The sequence below is a fragment of the Sylvia atricapilla genome, chromosome 2, assembly GCF_009819655.1.
Source record: "Sylvia atricapilla isolate bSylAtr1 chromosome 2, bSylAtr1.pri, whole genome shotgun sequence".
Lineage (NCBI taxonomy): Eukaryota > Metazoa > Chordata > Aves > Passeriformes > Sylviidae > Sylvia > Sylvia atricapilla.
The window spans coordinates 111,082,231-111,099,082 of record NC_089141.1 but is presented as its reverse complement, the minus strand read 5'-3'; the positions used below and the strand labels follow the sequence as shown (position 1 = coordinate 111,099,082).

The 16,852-nt window shown below is 42.6% G+C and overlaps 1 protein-coding gene across 1 annotated transcript; it reads right to left on the bottom strand.

Annotated features, from left to right (window-relative positions):
• Window positions 1-7,574: 7,574 nt before the first annotated feature.
• On the bottom strand, window positions 7,575-16,852 carry ZBTB21 (zinc finger and BTB domain containing 21). Its single transcript, XM_066314149.1, has 2 exons — window positions 16,297-16,852; window positions 7,575-15,819 (listed from the first exon to the last, which is right to left on the bottom strand). The coding sequence occupies exon 2, from the start codon at window positions 15,804-15,806 to the stop codon at window positions 12,630-12,632; it is 3,177 nt and encodes a 1,058-aa protein (XP_066170246.1). The 5' UTR covers window positions 15,807-15,819; window positions 16,297-16,852; the 3' UTR covers window positions 7,575-12,629.

The window sequence follows — 16,852 nt, the reverse complement described above, 5'->3', positions numbered from 1 at the left end:
TCTTTTTTTCTTACTAGTACTATTTCCTAAATTCAACCTTCATTGCTTTTCAAGAATCATTTGTCTCACGGTCCTGCAGAGATGTCCCTGGAGAAACACCTCACATGTGTGCCCACTCCTCATGGGCACAGTCCCAAAGGACCAGCATGTAATCCTTTCAGCATGAGAGAAAAAAATGGTCTTCCATTTCACCAGAGGAGGTTCAGATTAAATATTAGAACAAGATTATATTAAATACTTCTATCAATGTAAAAGGAAATGTTTAGAAGAGGTCAAATCCAGACTGTTTCTTTTAGTGCCCTCCAGGTAATATGAGCCTGACCTTTTTGTCACAAAGACTAATTAATTCTTAGGTGCTCAAGAGCACACCTAGTTTTAAAAAAATATCTAGTGAATGACTGATATTTGCTCATTATTAAAAAAAAAAAAAAAAAAAAAAAAAGTGGAAGAAATGGTTATTTTTAAGCTCGCTTGAAGTTGTTACTATAAGCTTAGGAGAGGATCTTTATTATTGGAAACCAAGCATGGATATTAATATAGTTTGTAGATGGGCTAACAAGTTTTGTTTAGGGTTAGAGAATCCCTCAGGACACCGGGCAGTGTTGCTGTGTGTAATTTTGTATTTTAATACCATATGGTTTGTTCCCTTTCACCCTCCCTGGGGTGGTGGTTTAGCCTGGGCTGTGTCCACCCATTGGCTTGTCTGTTTTCCCTGATACCTGTCCCCATTCCCAAACGTTCCCTGTCAATTCTCCCTGACACCAGCCCCTGTCTGGACTGCCCCTCAGGGGAATCCCCATTCTTCAAGGCTCCATTGATCTGTTTATACAAATCTCCTCACGTTACTCTCCCCATTGCTCTGTTGTGTAAACTCTGTTCTGTAAACTTCACCTTGTGTGTGCTCCTGGAAGGTGGGAGAAGCTGCTCCTCTGAGGCTCCCTGGGCGGCCGGGTGCGGAGCCGAGGCACAGAGCAGCACTTGGGGCACGGCTCAGCTGCCCCCTGCCCAGCCCAGGCCTCCCGAGGGACAGGCAGCCCGTCTTCTGCAAAACTCCCAGTCTTTGCTGCCTGTCTTCTTCTTCTTCACTCAGCTCAAAGCAGCTCAGTTTGTCCCACGTCCTTCTCCCGTAGCAAGGGTTTGACCTGGATGCTGTGAACGCTCACGTGTTCCCGGTTGTCCTGAGCAAGATCTTTGTCACCATCATCTTCCTGAGTGGACTGCACTGAGGGTCTGCTGCCATTGCCTTGGGACAGCTCTTGGCCAGTGGAATTTGTCTTTGGGAAGCTCTTGGCCAACAGAGAGTCCTTCCAGTCAGACGGTTCTGGGGAGTTACCAACTCCTCCTTGGCACAGCCCTCGCTCCATCATTCTTCCCAGCTGGAAAATTCTTGGTAGCAAAGGGCTTCTCCCTGGGAGAGCTCCTGCTCTCCTCATCGCAGCCAGAGAGTTCTCCACAGCTACCGACATCTCCCTGAGAGAGCTCTAAGAGATTCTTCCCAGTTGGAGACCTCTTGGTACCTCCTAACATCTCCTCACTGGGAAAGCTCATGATCCACCTCACATTCCCACTGTTCTTCCTCAGTCTCTGATACGCCCATTGTCCCCACCAAGTGCTCACTGAGGACCTGGTCTGTTGAAGAGCTGAGCAAGGGGTTGGGGATGAGGGATGTCCCTCAGGGCTCTGCCTTGTCCCCAGGGCTCTTGCATGGCTTCCCCAATGGCACAGACAGTGGCTCCAGCTCACCTCAGCACGTTCAGGGGACGGGAAGCTGAGCAGAGCAGGGACACCATGGAAGGACGGAGCCATGCAGAGGGACATGGACAAGCTGGACAAGTGGGACCACGAGAACCTCATGAGGCTGAACAAGGCCAAGGCCCAGGTACTGCACCTGGCCTGGGGCAATCCCTGAGTCCTGGATTCATGGAAGTCAGAGGAGACCTTCAAAGTCCTCAGATTAGTGCTGCTGTCCCAGCCACTCCCAGCACTGCAAAGTGTTGGATCTGAGATTACTCCAAGTCCCATGTTATAGAAATAAGCATCAAAGCTTATGGCTATTCATAGGTAATAAATTTAATCATAGTTATTTGTTAAGGCTGGGAACATAACAATTTAAAAAAGAAAAAAGAGTATGTTCAGTGACTGCAATTAAAATAACAAGTACAAACCCAAATACATTACAAAGAGATAAAATCAATACAAACTTTTCCCACTGATTCCCTGCCTCTGTGCTCCAGAGTCTATTTTCTACACAAGAAAGGAAGAGAAGGTTCATGAGAGGCCAGACATAGAGTCTGAGGTTTGAAACAAGCGCTTTTGTCAGGAGAGTGTAACAGTGTCAAATATGCTTAGTTTGTCAAAACTACGCTTTGGCCAGCAGAGCTCTTTGCAGCATTCCAGGATTCCACGATTAAAGATTCCATCTTTACCTCTGAGGTGGCTAGAACCATGTGTTTATTGAGGTTCTCTAACTTCAGCCTGTGGTGGCAGCACTGCACACTCCTCACTGACAGCCCTGCAGACCTGGAAATCTTCATTCCTGAAATGTGATCCCTCAGCATGTTGCTCCTCATGGAAGAGGGGACCACTTCCCCTTTCACACGTAGCATTTCAGCCTTTCTCCCAGACAGGTAACAGCTCTGTCCTTCTGCCTGCTGACTGTGGCAGGTTTGCTCAGGAGTTATGGGGCTGGGAGAGGCACAAAGCCACAGCCAGAACACTGGTCCCCCATGTTGTCCTGCCCTCATATGCACTCTCCAGTCTGTTTTCTGTAGCCCCTTTCTAGGTGAGACTCAGCATGTGTGACACATCCCATCCCACCTTGTGATTCTTTGTGACAGCTCTCCGAGGAGCAGGGCGTGCAAAGACGTGGAGCAAAGGCCAGGTGGGATGCCCAGAAGCCTCCTTGGGAGGTGGCTGGCACCAGGGATGTGCCACCAAGAAAGTTTCCATAATTTGGAGCTGGTGTGGGGATGAGGAGGCCGGCACATATCTGGCTCTTGGTCTGGAATAACCCTCCAACCTTGTGTCTTCCAGAGAACATCCTCTTCTTAATGAAGGAGTCTTGCTCCATACAAAAAAAAGCTCAGAGGTGATGACATCATTAGACCTCCACCTAACTGCTCTTTTTTTTCAGCTCATTTGCAAAATCAGGAGACATCTGATCTATCCAAACACCAATCTCTGAAGAAGAAAAAGTAACGTGTCCACCATGAGCTCATAGTAGAAAAACTGCAATTCATTTAAGGTCATTTAGTTTTTTCTAGCCCAAATGCCTACATCTCTTAATTGCTTAAGAAGACACACTGCCAGAAGCTGAGTGTTTCATTAGCTCAGAAATTTGGTTTGTTATTAAAATACAGGTCTGGTCCTAAAAATGTCTTGAAAAAACAACCATGCCTTAGGAATATAATTGCTGACAAATTGGCTAAGTTTCATAGCAGATGGGTCACAATGTTTTATTTTTGACCAATCATAATTTTGATTTATGTCTTTAGATATAAAGCAAAGCTGCAGAATCGTGTCTCAATTCTATTTGAATTGATCTAAGTTGGTTCACCCTGGATACTTTTATTCACTTTTGAAGACCTTCATGCACCAATAATGCAGCCTATCTTGGAGTTGTGCTTTAACCCAAAACCAGAACACATGGAAAAAGAACATGTGAAAACAGACAAATAATGGCACCAGGGTGCTTATATTAACCATAGCCCACCTGCATACCACTCGCTGATTTTATAAGTGTCATAATTTATAAGTATCATTATTATAAAAATTTTGCTTTTCCCTGTAGGATCACACTTTTCTCTTCCCCCAAATCTGGCTTCAAGCTGAAAGACAGCAGGTTCAGATGAGATTTTAAGAAGAAATTCTTCCCTGGTAGGGTGGGCAGGCCCTGGCACAGGGTGCCAAGAGAAGCTGTGGCTGCCCCTGGATCCCTGGCAGTGCCCAAGGCCAGGTTGGACATTGGGGTTGGAGCAGCCTGGGACAGTGGAAGGTGTCCCTGCCCATGGCAGGGGGTGGAACTGGATGGTTTTTAAGGTTTCTTCCAACCCAAACCGTTCTGTGATTCCATATCTGGTAATTAATTAATCTGTTCCTGAGTGGTCACAATTTTGCAAAAGGGACTAAGCATAACAACAGACATTTTGCTTGGAATGTACCTGGCACTACAATGGACAAAAAGGAAAACTATTTTTGGGACTATTATTATATAGTCGTCTATGATGATGACGACTCTTCGAAAATATATTGACCAAAACTTCAGTGAAATACCTTGAGTCTTTAGAAAATAAAACACGCCAAGCTGCCTTTATTATTATTTTTTTCCCTTTATTTTCACTGCTGGATCCGGTTCTTTTCTCTCCACCAGAGAGCGCCAGGATCCCCTGAGGTGCCGATGCTGGGACTTCCCAGGGATGTGCGCTTCCCCCAGGCACTACAAACACCCGTGTGCCCCTCAGAGAAACGCTTGAGGACGCTCAGACCGGCTGGCTTTGGGAATGTGGGACGTCAGAAAGAAGAAAGGACTTGGTAAGTGGCAAAAGACATCTTCACGTTTTAGATCGAGAGCAGAAGCACTTCAAGGAATTTTGTAGGAAACCAACAGGCTTTGAAAAACGCCTTCCTCCAGAGGAACAGTGAAAATGCTGCACAGATGAGAAAATCCAAGGACTTGTGCATATAGAGAGGGCTGTACCTTCAGTGCGATGCTTTTCGAGTGTGATGGTGAAGTCTTTTGCTTCTGTCGCCTCCTTGATGCCTGTACACAGCATTAGAGGCACAGAGTAGATTATTAGGATCATCTCCATAAAACAAAGATTCTGTGTGATTCTCCCTCTCTTAAGCCTTGCAGTAAATACTTGGTAAAAAAAAAATCCAAATTCAAATTGCACTTTAGAATTTGTGAATCATCTCCAGACTTAGAATTTGGTATTTTTACAGGTTTTTTTTCCTCATGCTTTTAAAAAAGGCATTTACATGCCTTTACAGACCTCTGTCAAAACTCTCCTGAAACAGGTAACCTGAATGTGAGCTAAGAAAGGGAAGTTTTCTTCTCGTGGCATTTGGCTGCTGAGATGATTGACGAGTAAAGCAGCAGCAGAAAATATTGCACAGCTGTAGTTGTCACACCTGGGGAAACCCTCAGGATGTGCAGTCTTCAAAGCCTGTTCCAAGAGCACTACAACGTCCCCCATATGCAAGACTGCAGAGGAAATATTATTAAATATCTTTTGGGTAGTGTTTTTTTTTTTTGTTTTGTTTTGTGTTTTTTTTTTTTTTTTTTTTTTTTTTTTTTTTGTTTTGTTTTTTTTTTTTTTTGTTGTTTTTTTTTTTTTTTTTTTTTTTTGTTTTTTTGTTTTTTGTTTTTGTTTTTTTTTCCCCTTAAACTGTTTCATAAACTTTATAGCGTGAATGAATGGATGACAAGAGCAAAGGATACAGTTTCTGTCAGCCAAAAAGGGTCAGAGGTGTCACACCCCGGGAACACCTCATTCATTAGGGAAGAAAGAAATACGTGGGAACCAAAAGGGGCCACATTAATCACAAATGACACCTTAAAATAAAGACTGGATTTTTTTTTTTCTGTTGTTTTTGGCAGAGTCACAGCATGCTGTCTTCTGTATCTCACATTCTTCTGCTGTTGTCATCATTCTTTCTCTGACCTCTTCTTCTGGCTCATTGCCCTTTGTTCTTTCAGCCACCTGCCCGCAGAGCCGGCAAACCGCAGCATGGTCTCTTCCTTCCAGCAGAAGCATCCCTGGATGGCAGCAATCCCAGCAGGTTTTTAACACCAGTGGACTTCACTGGAGAGATGCACATGGCTGGGTGAGAGCCTGAGCCCTCAACTACCAGCTCAAGCTGATGACTAAAACCAGGGCTCCATGAAACTGAAGAGTTGAATCCATCCCAGGTCCTGGACTGACAAGACATTATAAATGTTATCAAAACTGCAGAGGCAATTTAAAGCAAACTCTTTGTCAGCAGAAACTGACTTTCAATGTGCTCTTTCAACATACGGAAAATGAAAGGGAAATAAAAGTTGTGTACGTTACTTCATTGCAGCCAGCACTTTGAAAATTTTTATTGCCAGAGTATTTTAGGACTGGAAACAGAAATATTATCCCTAATAGTTGGCTTTAATAGTAAGGATGCTCCTGTGTTTGTATATTGAATGATAGATGGAAATATCCTATGAATGGAAAAGTAAACACTGCTGGATTTGTTTGCAGCCCAACTGTCTTAGAAGGGGACAGCTGGAATTAGAACAAAAATAACCACAAAACCAGGTGCAATGCTCATGGCATTATCAGTAACTTTGAGCAGTTTTGATTTGTTCCTGGAGTTTTATGTCGAACACAGGCTTTTTGTTCTCTGGAGCATTTTCTAGGAACCATTCTAGCAGAGGTTAGTGTGTGCTGAAACAGTCCAGGAGAGAGGTCTGTGTGTCAATATTAACTGCATGCAGGAAGAGCTCAAGGAGTTCCTATGCAAGAGGAGAAAGAGAGCGCCAAATCTTTGGGGATTTGTGACTGTGAATGGGTCAGAGAGCAGCTCTCCACCCTCTCTTTGCCTTTTCCACAGCTCCCCATACCTGTGAAGGGCAGGGATACCCCACACAGGGACAGGCCACGAGCCCTTTGTCCCCATTTTCGAGAAGAGGCCCAAATCCTCCAAGCTCAGAGTGTCCTTTTCACCCCTGATCCAACCACTTGGCAGAGCTGGTCCTTGAGCTCTGCCCCGTGTTCCACCTGAGCCATCTGAGAGGTCAGTGCACACACACAGTGACAAGTGCTGGGGTAAAAAGTGCAGGTGAGTGCTCAGCACATCTTGTGTGATTATCCTTCCCACTGGATATGGGGTGTCCCACTGAGACCATTCCTTGACACCCAGACAGGGATTTGCATGAACCTTGTGGGACATCAACTTTTGAGAGCTTTGTCTTCTCTGTTACATGTGGGTGAAAATGCTCAGTGGGTCCAACCCACCGGTTTTTGCACAAGGCAAAAATGGCAGAAGACAGCAAATGTGGGGTCCAGGAACCTGAGAAAACTGGCCTGAGTATTCTCAAAGACAGGTCACACTCAGTGTGAAGAGATTAACTGATTAAACCTCATTCCCAAAAGATAAAAAGATCATTCTCTGCTTTATGGGAACCCACACACTACATCCCCACACAGGGGGGTTTGAAGAGGGAAATTCATGCAGCAAAACTGCTTTGGATGAGAGCACTGCAAAACACCAGAAACACTGCTGTGCCTTTTCAAACAGCTGGCTCAGTCCAGTCTGAGATGGAGACACCTCCTTCCACAAATCACTGATTGCAGGATTTGGGCTGTGCTCTTTCAGAGACTGTCTGGAGCAGTTGGTTTTCCTGTATTTTCCAGTAAAAGGCTCAGTGAGGCATTTACTAAAACAAACCAAACAACCCCCGTTATTTTAGGAACGTACAAGTAGCAGCACTTCCATCCAACAAACAGAACAAAAGATGCTCTTTTTTACAAACTCACTTCCTACCCCGCAGACACAATAACATCACCCTGTGCCAAGAGATTCCAGTAGAAGACACAGCAGACTCAAAAGAAACAAAGTGTAAGTTTATTGGACGTCAACATCTCTTAGTCAAGATCTAAGTAAAGAAAACACACAGTAGAAAAAGTTGTACAAAGCAGCAATGGATTTACATTACATTAAAGAAAAACTTGCCTTAAGCTATTAAGTCTCAGTCCTAAAAAAAGTAAAAACCCATCCTGGTGTATTGAACAGATACAGAATGTATAAGGTATACAGGATTATAAACCCAGAGTTGCTTGTCTTACCTCTATAATCCTTTAAAATGACAAGTGATTTGGTGTAACTAACCAGAAAACTCTCTAGAAAATATATTGGATAATTCCAATTTCTAGTAGGAAACTATTCCCCTGTACCCAAGCACTTAAAGTGATCCCATTTTCCTGCTTTTTAAAAAGGGACACTGTCAAGAATAAGCCTTAAGAGATGTACTTTATGGGTATTTTGCACTTAATGCTGCAAAAGAGGGTTTGTTCTGGTTTTCTGTACAGGTTTGAATTAAAGCTGCTGCTGCAATAGTGGGAAGCTTGTGTCTTTAAAAGGTCATGTGTACCACTGAGGGACTGGAAAAGGAAATAGAGGATCAAGTCCTTTATTCTGGAATAGCGAGATGAAAAACAACATGAAAAATCAGCTCAACCCACAGAATTCAGTTACATTTTTTAGACATCCTCACAACAACTGAGACTGCCCATAATAGGGTTTTCATACCCAAGCAGCTCAAGTGTTATGACTCGATTAGTTTTTAAATTCTTCAGTATTATTTATTACCATTAAGTATTCCTAATATAGGTATGGCCATTTTCTGTATCCAGCCTTTCTCTTGATAGTGTCCCTTTTGGTAGAGCAGTTACAGTACAGTTTTTCACAAGTCATTTTAAATAAACAACAATCAATAACATTAAAAATACTATCAGGCTGTGTTCAGCAACAACAGAAAAAAAAAAAAAAAGATTTTAACACTGATTCAATAACAGCAACACTTAAAAAACCCCAACCAAAACAAACAAAAAAAAACTCCAACAAAAAACAACCCCTTAAGCTTGTTTTGATTTTATCTAAATCTTCTGGTAGGAAAATGTAAACAATTTTATCAAACAGTATAGGCACATGCCAGATTACAGGCTCATGCCAGATATTTGCACCCTCACTGTTAGAGCCAAGAAATTAGGCATAGTCTGTCCTTATCCCATGGGAGGAACTCGTTTTAACACTGGAAGCCTGGAAAAGCAACAGAGAACACGCAGAGCTTTGGAGCAAACCCACATGTCCCACTTGGGGGAAAAAAAACAAGATCAGGAAAAAAAAACCCTCCTGGACGTTCCTGCCTACAAAGGAAACGCAGGCCAAGCCTCTTACAGCTGTTTGGGGTCACAGGTAACACAACACTTCATTTTTGAAACAGTCCAGACAAGCTCTGGGGTCACCAGGTTTATCTCCTCCATCACCTGCCACGGGGTGTTTCGCTCTCCCTTTCCAAAAAACCCACAACTAAAAACAATTTCATTATTGGTTTGTGTTTTCTGCTGCCATTGCTCACTTTCAAGGCTGGTCATGGTCCCAATTTAGCAAAGAACTTGCACAGAACAATTTTAAAAAATATTAAGACTGATCTTAATGGACTTAGGATAGGCTTAGAGGCTTTGCCAACACAGTGCCTGAAAGGAAAAGAAGTCCCAAACCCAAATACATTTCATGGCTCAACGCTGCTCCCCTGAAATGCGACACTAGTTTCCACTCCCACTGAAGCAGGATAGTTCTCTGAGATTTATCTGATAGGTTATAAAAATAGCAAAAAAAAGGACAGAATTATAGATTCTAATCTATATATTAAAACATCTGCACATTCCTGTCACAAATTTTAGAAAAAAAAGCAAAACACTTTCTTATATTTAACAAGACCTCTAACTTTGTGTCACTTCAATACACAGCTATAAAATTAAACAAAATATGATGAAGACAGGCTTTTGTATTAATAAATTTGCCTTTTATTTTGGCTGTGGCCAAACTAGACACTCTGCAAAAGACCTTTATTTATAAACAAGCAACTAACATTTTTTTTCCCCCATAATTTAAATTTTAAGACATATATTAAAGTTATATAAGTGGAAGCATATTTATTCCGTATCCTCCAAAATAAACACTTCTATCAAGGGCTTTTTAAGATACTGTATAAAAGCTAATAGAAAACCAGAACTGCTATATAAACATCTCATATTTAAATTTTAGAGATCCTGAATTCATTTACTAAACAACAGGAACCAAATGTAAAAAAAAAAAAAAAAAAAAAAAAAAAAAAAAAAAAAAAAAAAAAAAAAAAAAAAAAAAAAAAAAATTTAAAAAAATCACACAGAACACGCGCAAAGTGGAAAACAAAATTTAAAAAAAAAACAAAACCAAAGCAACTGAAGAAAAACTTAGGAGGCTACTTAGACCAAAAATATTTTATGGATTCTTTAGAATACCTAGTACACTAGGAAAAAGGTCAGAGTTTCTTCAAAGACGTTGCACGAGGGCTTGATTTAAAGCGTGTGGAATTTATGACCATAGCACAGAGCAGAATCCCAGCTGGAAGTGAGATGGCTGTGACCCAGCTGAGCTGGCTGCCACCTTCCTTCAGAAAGCACACTGAATTTTCAAAGGCTATAGCTCAACTTTCAGGCTGTTGTGCAGAGGAACCACCGGGGAAAACTTAGGAACCGTTCTACAAAAACACGTTCATATTTTATACACACAGATTTCTTAAATATATATATAAAGGGTACTTAGCAAGGCTTTATGTTTCTCTGATTTTTAAAACCAGGTTTAAGTGCAATAACCGTTTTATTCTGAAATTATTTCTGGTAAGAAAGAAATTTTTAGTCGTATTAGGTGGAATAAAAACAAGTCAGTAACTGGAAATGCCACTATTAAGCAAGTACCTTGTTTAAACTGCAATGCCACTGGAAGAGTTTAACTGATACTCAAGCAAATTAGCCTAATCATACTCAGCCACAGTTTGCCTGAAAGAGGACAAAAAAGAACAACATGTTACTTTCAGAGGTGTCTAGTAGCAATTTTAGATTGTAGTAAAAACGAAGCAGAAGAGGCTTGAAACTAACACTGAAATTATTTTCGCAGCTGAAAAAAACCAGGGGTCCATCCTGAGTTAATTCTTTTAAACTTCACTTACAGGAAAACTAATTAAATAGCTGTTGGGGGAAAAAAAAGTTGGCACACCTGGCTTTCACGGAGAAAAATCTGGTGTGTGCCTAAGGGTGCCCATCCTCAGATTCTTAGAGTTACACTTGTGCTTGATTTTGCTGAATCTCAGCTTGCAAGTCTACCTTTTGAACTTGGGATACTGAAAAAAACAGTGACACACATGGTTACACAGGGAATTCAAGCCTCACTCCTGCCCCCCCCTGAAATTGGTGACCAAACTCAGTGCTGGTTTCAGTGGACACAGACTGGGCTCTGACTCAGCAGTGTGGAATTTCATCCCCCTTCTCCCAACCCTGCAGGGAGGGGAAGTTGGTCAGGATCATAAACACAGTTTGCATCATTAATGTTCACTCTAACCCACCACCCCTCCACTAAGTTTAAATCCTAGCAGAAGAATTTCTCGCTGTTGGTTCACTTCCTACTTCTGGGTAAGTATTTCCTTGACTTACAGAAAAAAATTGGACCCTTACTATAGCTCCTGGTAAATATGTGTGATCCTACTTACACTAAATGCTCCAGTTGCCATTTGAGGTAAAATAATGGAACCACACAGAATATCTGCAGCCCATCATTACCACAATTTTCAACAAATTGGAAAATTGCAACACAGTCACATATGAAAGCGGCAGAAAGAACTACTCTATATGTGTTGTATCCATAAAATGCAGTGATTGTAGTGTGATTTTCTCCTCTGCTTTGAGCTGGATATGTATGCTTAATACAAATTCCAAATACATACTTCTTCATTTATACAGGTGTCTATATAAATATTTACATTTTTAGGTTTTGTTAAAACATCTCTTTGTACTCGTGGCCGAGCTTATTATTTGTGTTTAGAAACACAACTCATCTCCTGTCCCTCAACGAGCTCTCTCTTGTTGATTTAATAGTTATACATTCCTTTGTAGTTAAAATTACAAACAGTTGTACAAATAGTGGAAACAAAACTATGAAACTTGTCTGACATCCATTCAACCTCAGCTCATGTTATAAACAGTACCATTTGCATTATGATGGCTGTTACACAATGACTTCAGCTACCCAAGTATCCATAGGAAATTAGTCTTTGGGACATTATATAAAGCAAAGTACCCCCTCTCTCATTTTTCCTTAGAAAGTTATAATTAAATGGCTGAAAGCAGGCTTGCTGCTACTTCTTATATAAAATCTTAGTAATAATATTGCTGATTTTAGATCCTATTTTAATTTGCACAAGTTCCATACAACAACAAAACAATTCTATGTTCCCTTAAAATAGCAAACATTCGTATCCAATAACATCAGGATTACTCAAACTTGAGGTTTATTTGTTATTGCTAAAGGTTTCTAAGACCTAAGTCAATACAGCAAGACACTCCATCCACTTCCTCCCAAACTGCCAGTGCATGGCAACCACTTACATGGAGCTTGTGTGTGTTGGTTTCTTTTTGAAAAACAAATTATGACGTTGGTTACAGTATTTCACTACTATAAGCTCACAGTTAGAATCCAAATTGTTGTTTCTCTTTCATTTAATATATAACTGTATATATAATACACACGCACACACCAACATCACGGGATGAAGATCCATGCATACAATCCAGATGTAATTGTATTTCAGTGTCAAATGAAATAAAATACAATTTATTCTGTTCCTATTAGATCCCAGACCACAGTATTTTAAATAACTCTGCTTTCTACCTACTAACCGAGTTACAGTCTTCCCTAATCTCCAAACCCAAGCAGCATCACAAATTCCAGATTTTCCATCATCATCGCTTTGATCCTCTTAAATTTGTAGTCTGTGTGGCAGGCCTCTGAGAACCTGAACACAGCCCCCCCGCAAAACCAGCTCTACAAGGGTTCTGTTAAAGCTAATTGTGTGTCTGTTCATGACTCCAGAGACTGAAAGCTGTCTTGAAAGTCCTGTGGCAGAGTTTGCACATGTACTGTCTCTTGAAGGTGATGGCGGAGAGCGGCGGGGCGTGGTAGAAGAGCGTGTCCGACTCCTGCGGCACGAACAGCTTCTCAGTAGTACCGGAGCTTTCCGGCAAGCCCGTGGGGCTGTCGGGCTCCAAAGGCTGGATTTTGGGGAGTGGAGGCGGTGGGGGTAAGGGTGGGGGTGATGGGGAATTAGCTGGTGGACATATCTCAGGCTCTTTATTCGTGGACTCCTCTGCAGCCTGGGACATGTGGGACTGGAAGTGGCTCCAGAGGCGGAAATTCGTTCGGAAGGCCTTGTTGCACACGTGGCAGATGAACGGCTTCACGGAGCACAGCAGCTCCTGGTGACGCTCCAGCTGTTTGCGCAAGGTGAAAATCTTCCCACACTTTTCACAGGGCCACAAGCTGGGATCTTTCTTGGAGACTACGTCCTTAGGTTCCCTGCTCGTTTCGGTGACCTCGTCCTCTATATCATCCGCAGGCTCTTCTTTGATCTGGATTTTAAACTGCTTGGAAACACTCAAGTCTTCAGGCAGGCATGAAGAGTCTTCAGAATCAAAATTGATTTGTTCTGACGAATCACTGAACACGCCGTCCTCCTTTGCAGCGACAAAATTGTTCATTTTATTGGATTCCGACTGCGGAGGCAGCCGTGACGAACTGGTGATGTCCCCATTGTGATCCATGAGAGGCAAAGAAAAGTTCTCTGACGGAGCCATTGTGTTCTGATTGTGAACCTCGACCTGATGACGCCAGATACTGAAGGATGATTTGAAGGTGCGCATACACTCCAGGCAAGTCAGCTTCTTGTACTCACACTTGCTTTCATGCTCGTGCTTCAGCTCTGGAGAAGAAAACCTAAGGCTGCAGTAAGGACAGACGGTGGCGTTTCTACAGAGTCGCTCGTGGTTTCCCTGTTCAATAAGTGAGGAGAGCTTGGCATTGCAGAGACGGCACTGATAAACCTCCTTGTTTTCCACGGGGTTTTCAATATGAATGTGATCTTTCTGCTTAGGAGCCTTGTTCCCTCCAATGGGTTTCTCCCCAGGGTGCATTTTTATGTGCTGTTTGAACTGGGAGAGGAAACGATAAGCTTTCCCACAGTAGGTACAAATATAGGCTCCTTTGGTTCTTGACCTTAAATTCCTTTTGATGACTTGTTGTGCTTGTGAAGCAGACTGGCCCTGAAAGCTCTGCTTGCCACGTCTTAGTTTCACAATCAGAGCTTTTTTGATTTCTCTCTCCCTCACTATATCGATCAGTTTTCTTTGGAATTTTTCATCCAGAAGGGCGTGTGAGCTGGAAGCTGGTGAGGGATTCTTCACGATTCCATGTTGTGTCTGGCAGTGCGTCCACACTTTGAAATTGGTGTGGAATCTCTTGTGGCATATGTCACAAGCATAGGGCTTCTCTGGATTGTGATACATGTTAACATGGCGATGAAGACCTGCTGTTGATCTGAAAATTTTAAGGCAGTGTTTACATTTAAATTTTTTATTTGGTCTTGCTTCTTCCATCTCGCTGTATTCGTCTTTGCTGACATCAGAATCAGGGAAATCGGCATCAAGGTGCGTGGGGCTCGAGCCTTCCTCAAAGTTCTCCTCTGAGCCAGGAGAACCCTGCTCATCCACCTTCAACTTCTTGAATGGTAGCTTCCTATCATCTTGGAACCTCCTTTTCACTGGAAGTCTGCCTGGTTCCTTACGGTCATCCTCAGCTTTAAAAGCAAAGTCTTTGTTTGCCAATGCTGAAGCATCACCCACCGTAACTCGGATGATTTCAGCAGGATCCGAGAGGGGACTGCTGGGCTCGGTTTTGATCCTCACCTCCGAGAGAGGGGAAGCCACCTCCCGATCCGTTGACTGAGAGGCACTGAAAGACCTAAGGCGATGTGGGTGTATGACCTGTGGCTTCTCATCCAAGGCTGACTTCTCCGACGACTCCTTCGAGGATGACTTTTGGGATGCAACATTAAATGTCTTCTGGGAATCATTAGTTCCCGGTGAGGAGCATGAGGATACCTGTGCAGGTTTTAGGTCAACGGAAGGTGAGTAAATAGGAACCTGGCTGTCCATGGACAGTGACCTTCGAAGGAGACTCTTTACAAGGGGCCCACTTCTGTCAATACTTTGGTTTTCTGGGCCAGACCCACTAGATGGGATTACCAGCCCTAATTTGGAGTAGTAGAGCAAATTCCTGTCTTCCCCTTGACCGTCTCCTTTTCCTGCCTCTCGCAACAAAAACGTGGATTCTGCTGCCCCACGCAGAGACAAGACTGGTGGACGTGGTCTTTTCAACGACATCTCTGCAACCTTTCCTCTCAGAAGCTGAGCGCTGCTCCCCGGCTCGCCGCCTGCCATTTCCTTCTCAGCTAAAGACATCTGAGGCAGCACCATGCTCCTCTTCACTAAAGCACCTCTGCTCTGATCCTCCACAGTTCCAGAAGCTTCATGAACCTTTGTATAGCTCACAGGGCCTTCCTTCAGCCACCTCCTTTCAGTCAATGATAAGTTGTGAAGAGTTTCAGTTGGTTTTGTTACCTGTGGTCTGCTGCTGGCTTTGACAGCCACGGAGGGTGAAGGTTTAGGAGTATGGCTTAAGTCATGTTGTGTTTGATTTACGCTTTTCGCTTGTGCTTCAGTTCTGTTCTGACAGACAATCACACTTCTCTTCTGAGAACTACTTTCATCTTCATCCTGATAGAGTATTTTTTTAATAGGACAAGAAGGAAAAGGAGCTTGAGGACTCTTGGAAACAATGTTTGTAAGAAAAGATATTCCAAGACTGTAGCCCAGTTCTTGCACAGCTGCGAGGCTGCCTTTCTCAATGAACAAGGATGAAGAATAAATGTAGTTCAACACATTATCAAAAGCATCTGGCTCACAAAAGTCGAGCTGAAACACTGACTGAGACTCATTCTCCTTATTTGTGAACAGAGTCTGGAAGTATTCACTGCTGGCAGCCAGAACATTCTTATGAGCTCGGAATTTCTGGTCTCCTACGATGAGCACAACGTCACACAGCTGTCCCTTGAGACGCTCCTCGTTCAGGGTGCTCAGGAGGGAAATGGCATGTGCTGGATTTATGTAATGCAAGAGCCCCTCCATGATTCTGATGTCCCTGAAAAAGAACAACAAAGCTGTAGGTTGCCTTAAATGAACTATTAGACACAAAGTAAACACATCTCCTGTACTTTTTAAACTGGCTAAACCACCATCAGTGATTAATGAAAAAGCTTGTGTGGAGGAAAGGTTTGGGAATGAAAACACCACTGGTAGCTCCAAAAAAGCACAGGCACAGGAAGAACCAGCTCATCTGTCCACTTTCAAATATCCTTTTAATTGCTAATCCTACACCAAGAACATTACACTTAACTAACTGGAGGAGGGACGGATGGATGGATGGATGGATGGATGGGCTGTGCTCCGTAATACACTTGTATTACTCCGGTAATACACTTCTCCACAGGGAGGAACAGTTCAATCACTTCACTCTTCATCATCTCTTTTTCTCCTTCAGCTTTATGAAGATCTATCTTGACAACTGGACTGATAAACTCTTGGATCAGGTATCTAAAGCTTAGTTATAGCAACTCACCTTTCTGAGGCTAAGCAACTCTGACAGTCTCCTGCTGACTAGACAAATTAAGGGGGTTTTGTTGTCACTTTTAATAGGATGATGGAAAGGGCATTATACTGGGATGGGAAAAGGAAACGGGATTATTGTCTGTAATCTAAATTCATCATGTTTACTTATGCTTAATAAGAGCTGTTAATATCTACTTCTAACTGTACATGTCACTTAAAACTGCACTGGCAGGATCTGGTTTCTGGGAAATGTCAGTTTTCACTGAAGTATCCCTGCACTGCTGCGCTCAGGATAAAAAGCAATCAGAGAGCTGAAATCCCCATTTCATTCATTAGCATAAGAGCACTTTATGCCCACAACCCATACATCTGAGGAACAGTTACCCTTGGCTGCATCCAAGAGTACAATAAGCACAAATTAAGCTGCAGTGCAGAAATCTCCATGATCCATATGCTTCAAAACACAGCCCACTCCATACTGCAGGATGTCCTGATAACTCAATATACTGCTCCTGAGGAGAGCTTAACGAAAGAAGATAACCAGGTTTTAAGTTAAACAAAGAACT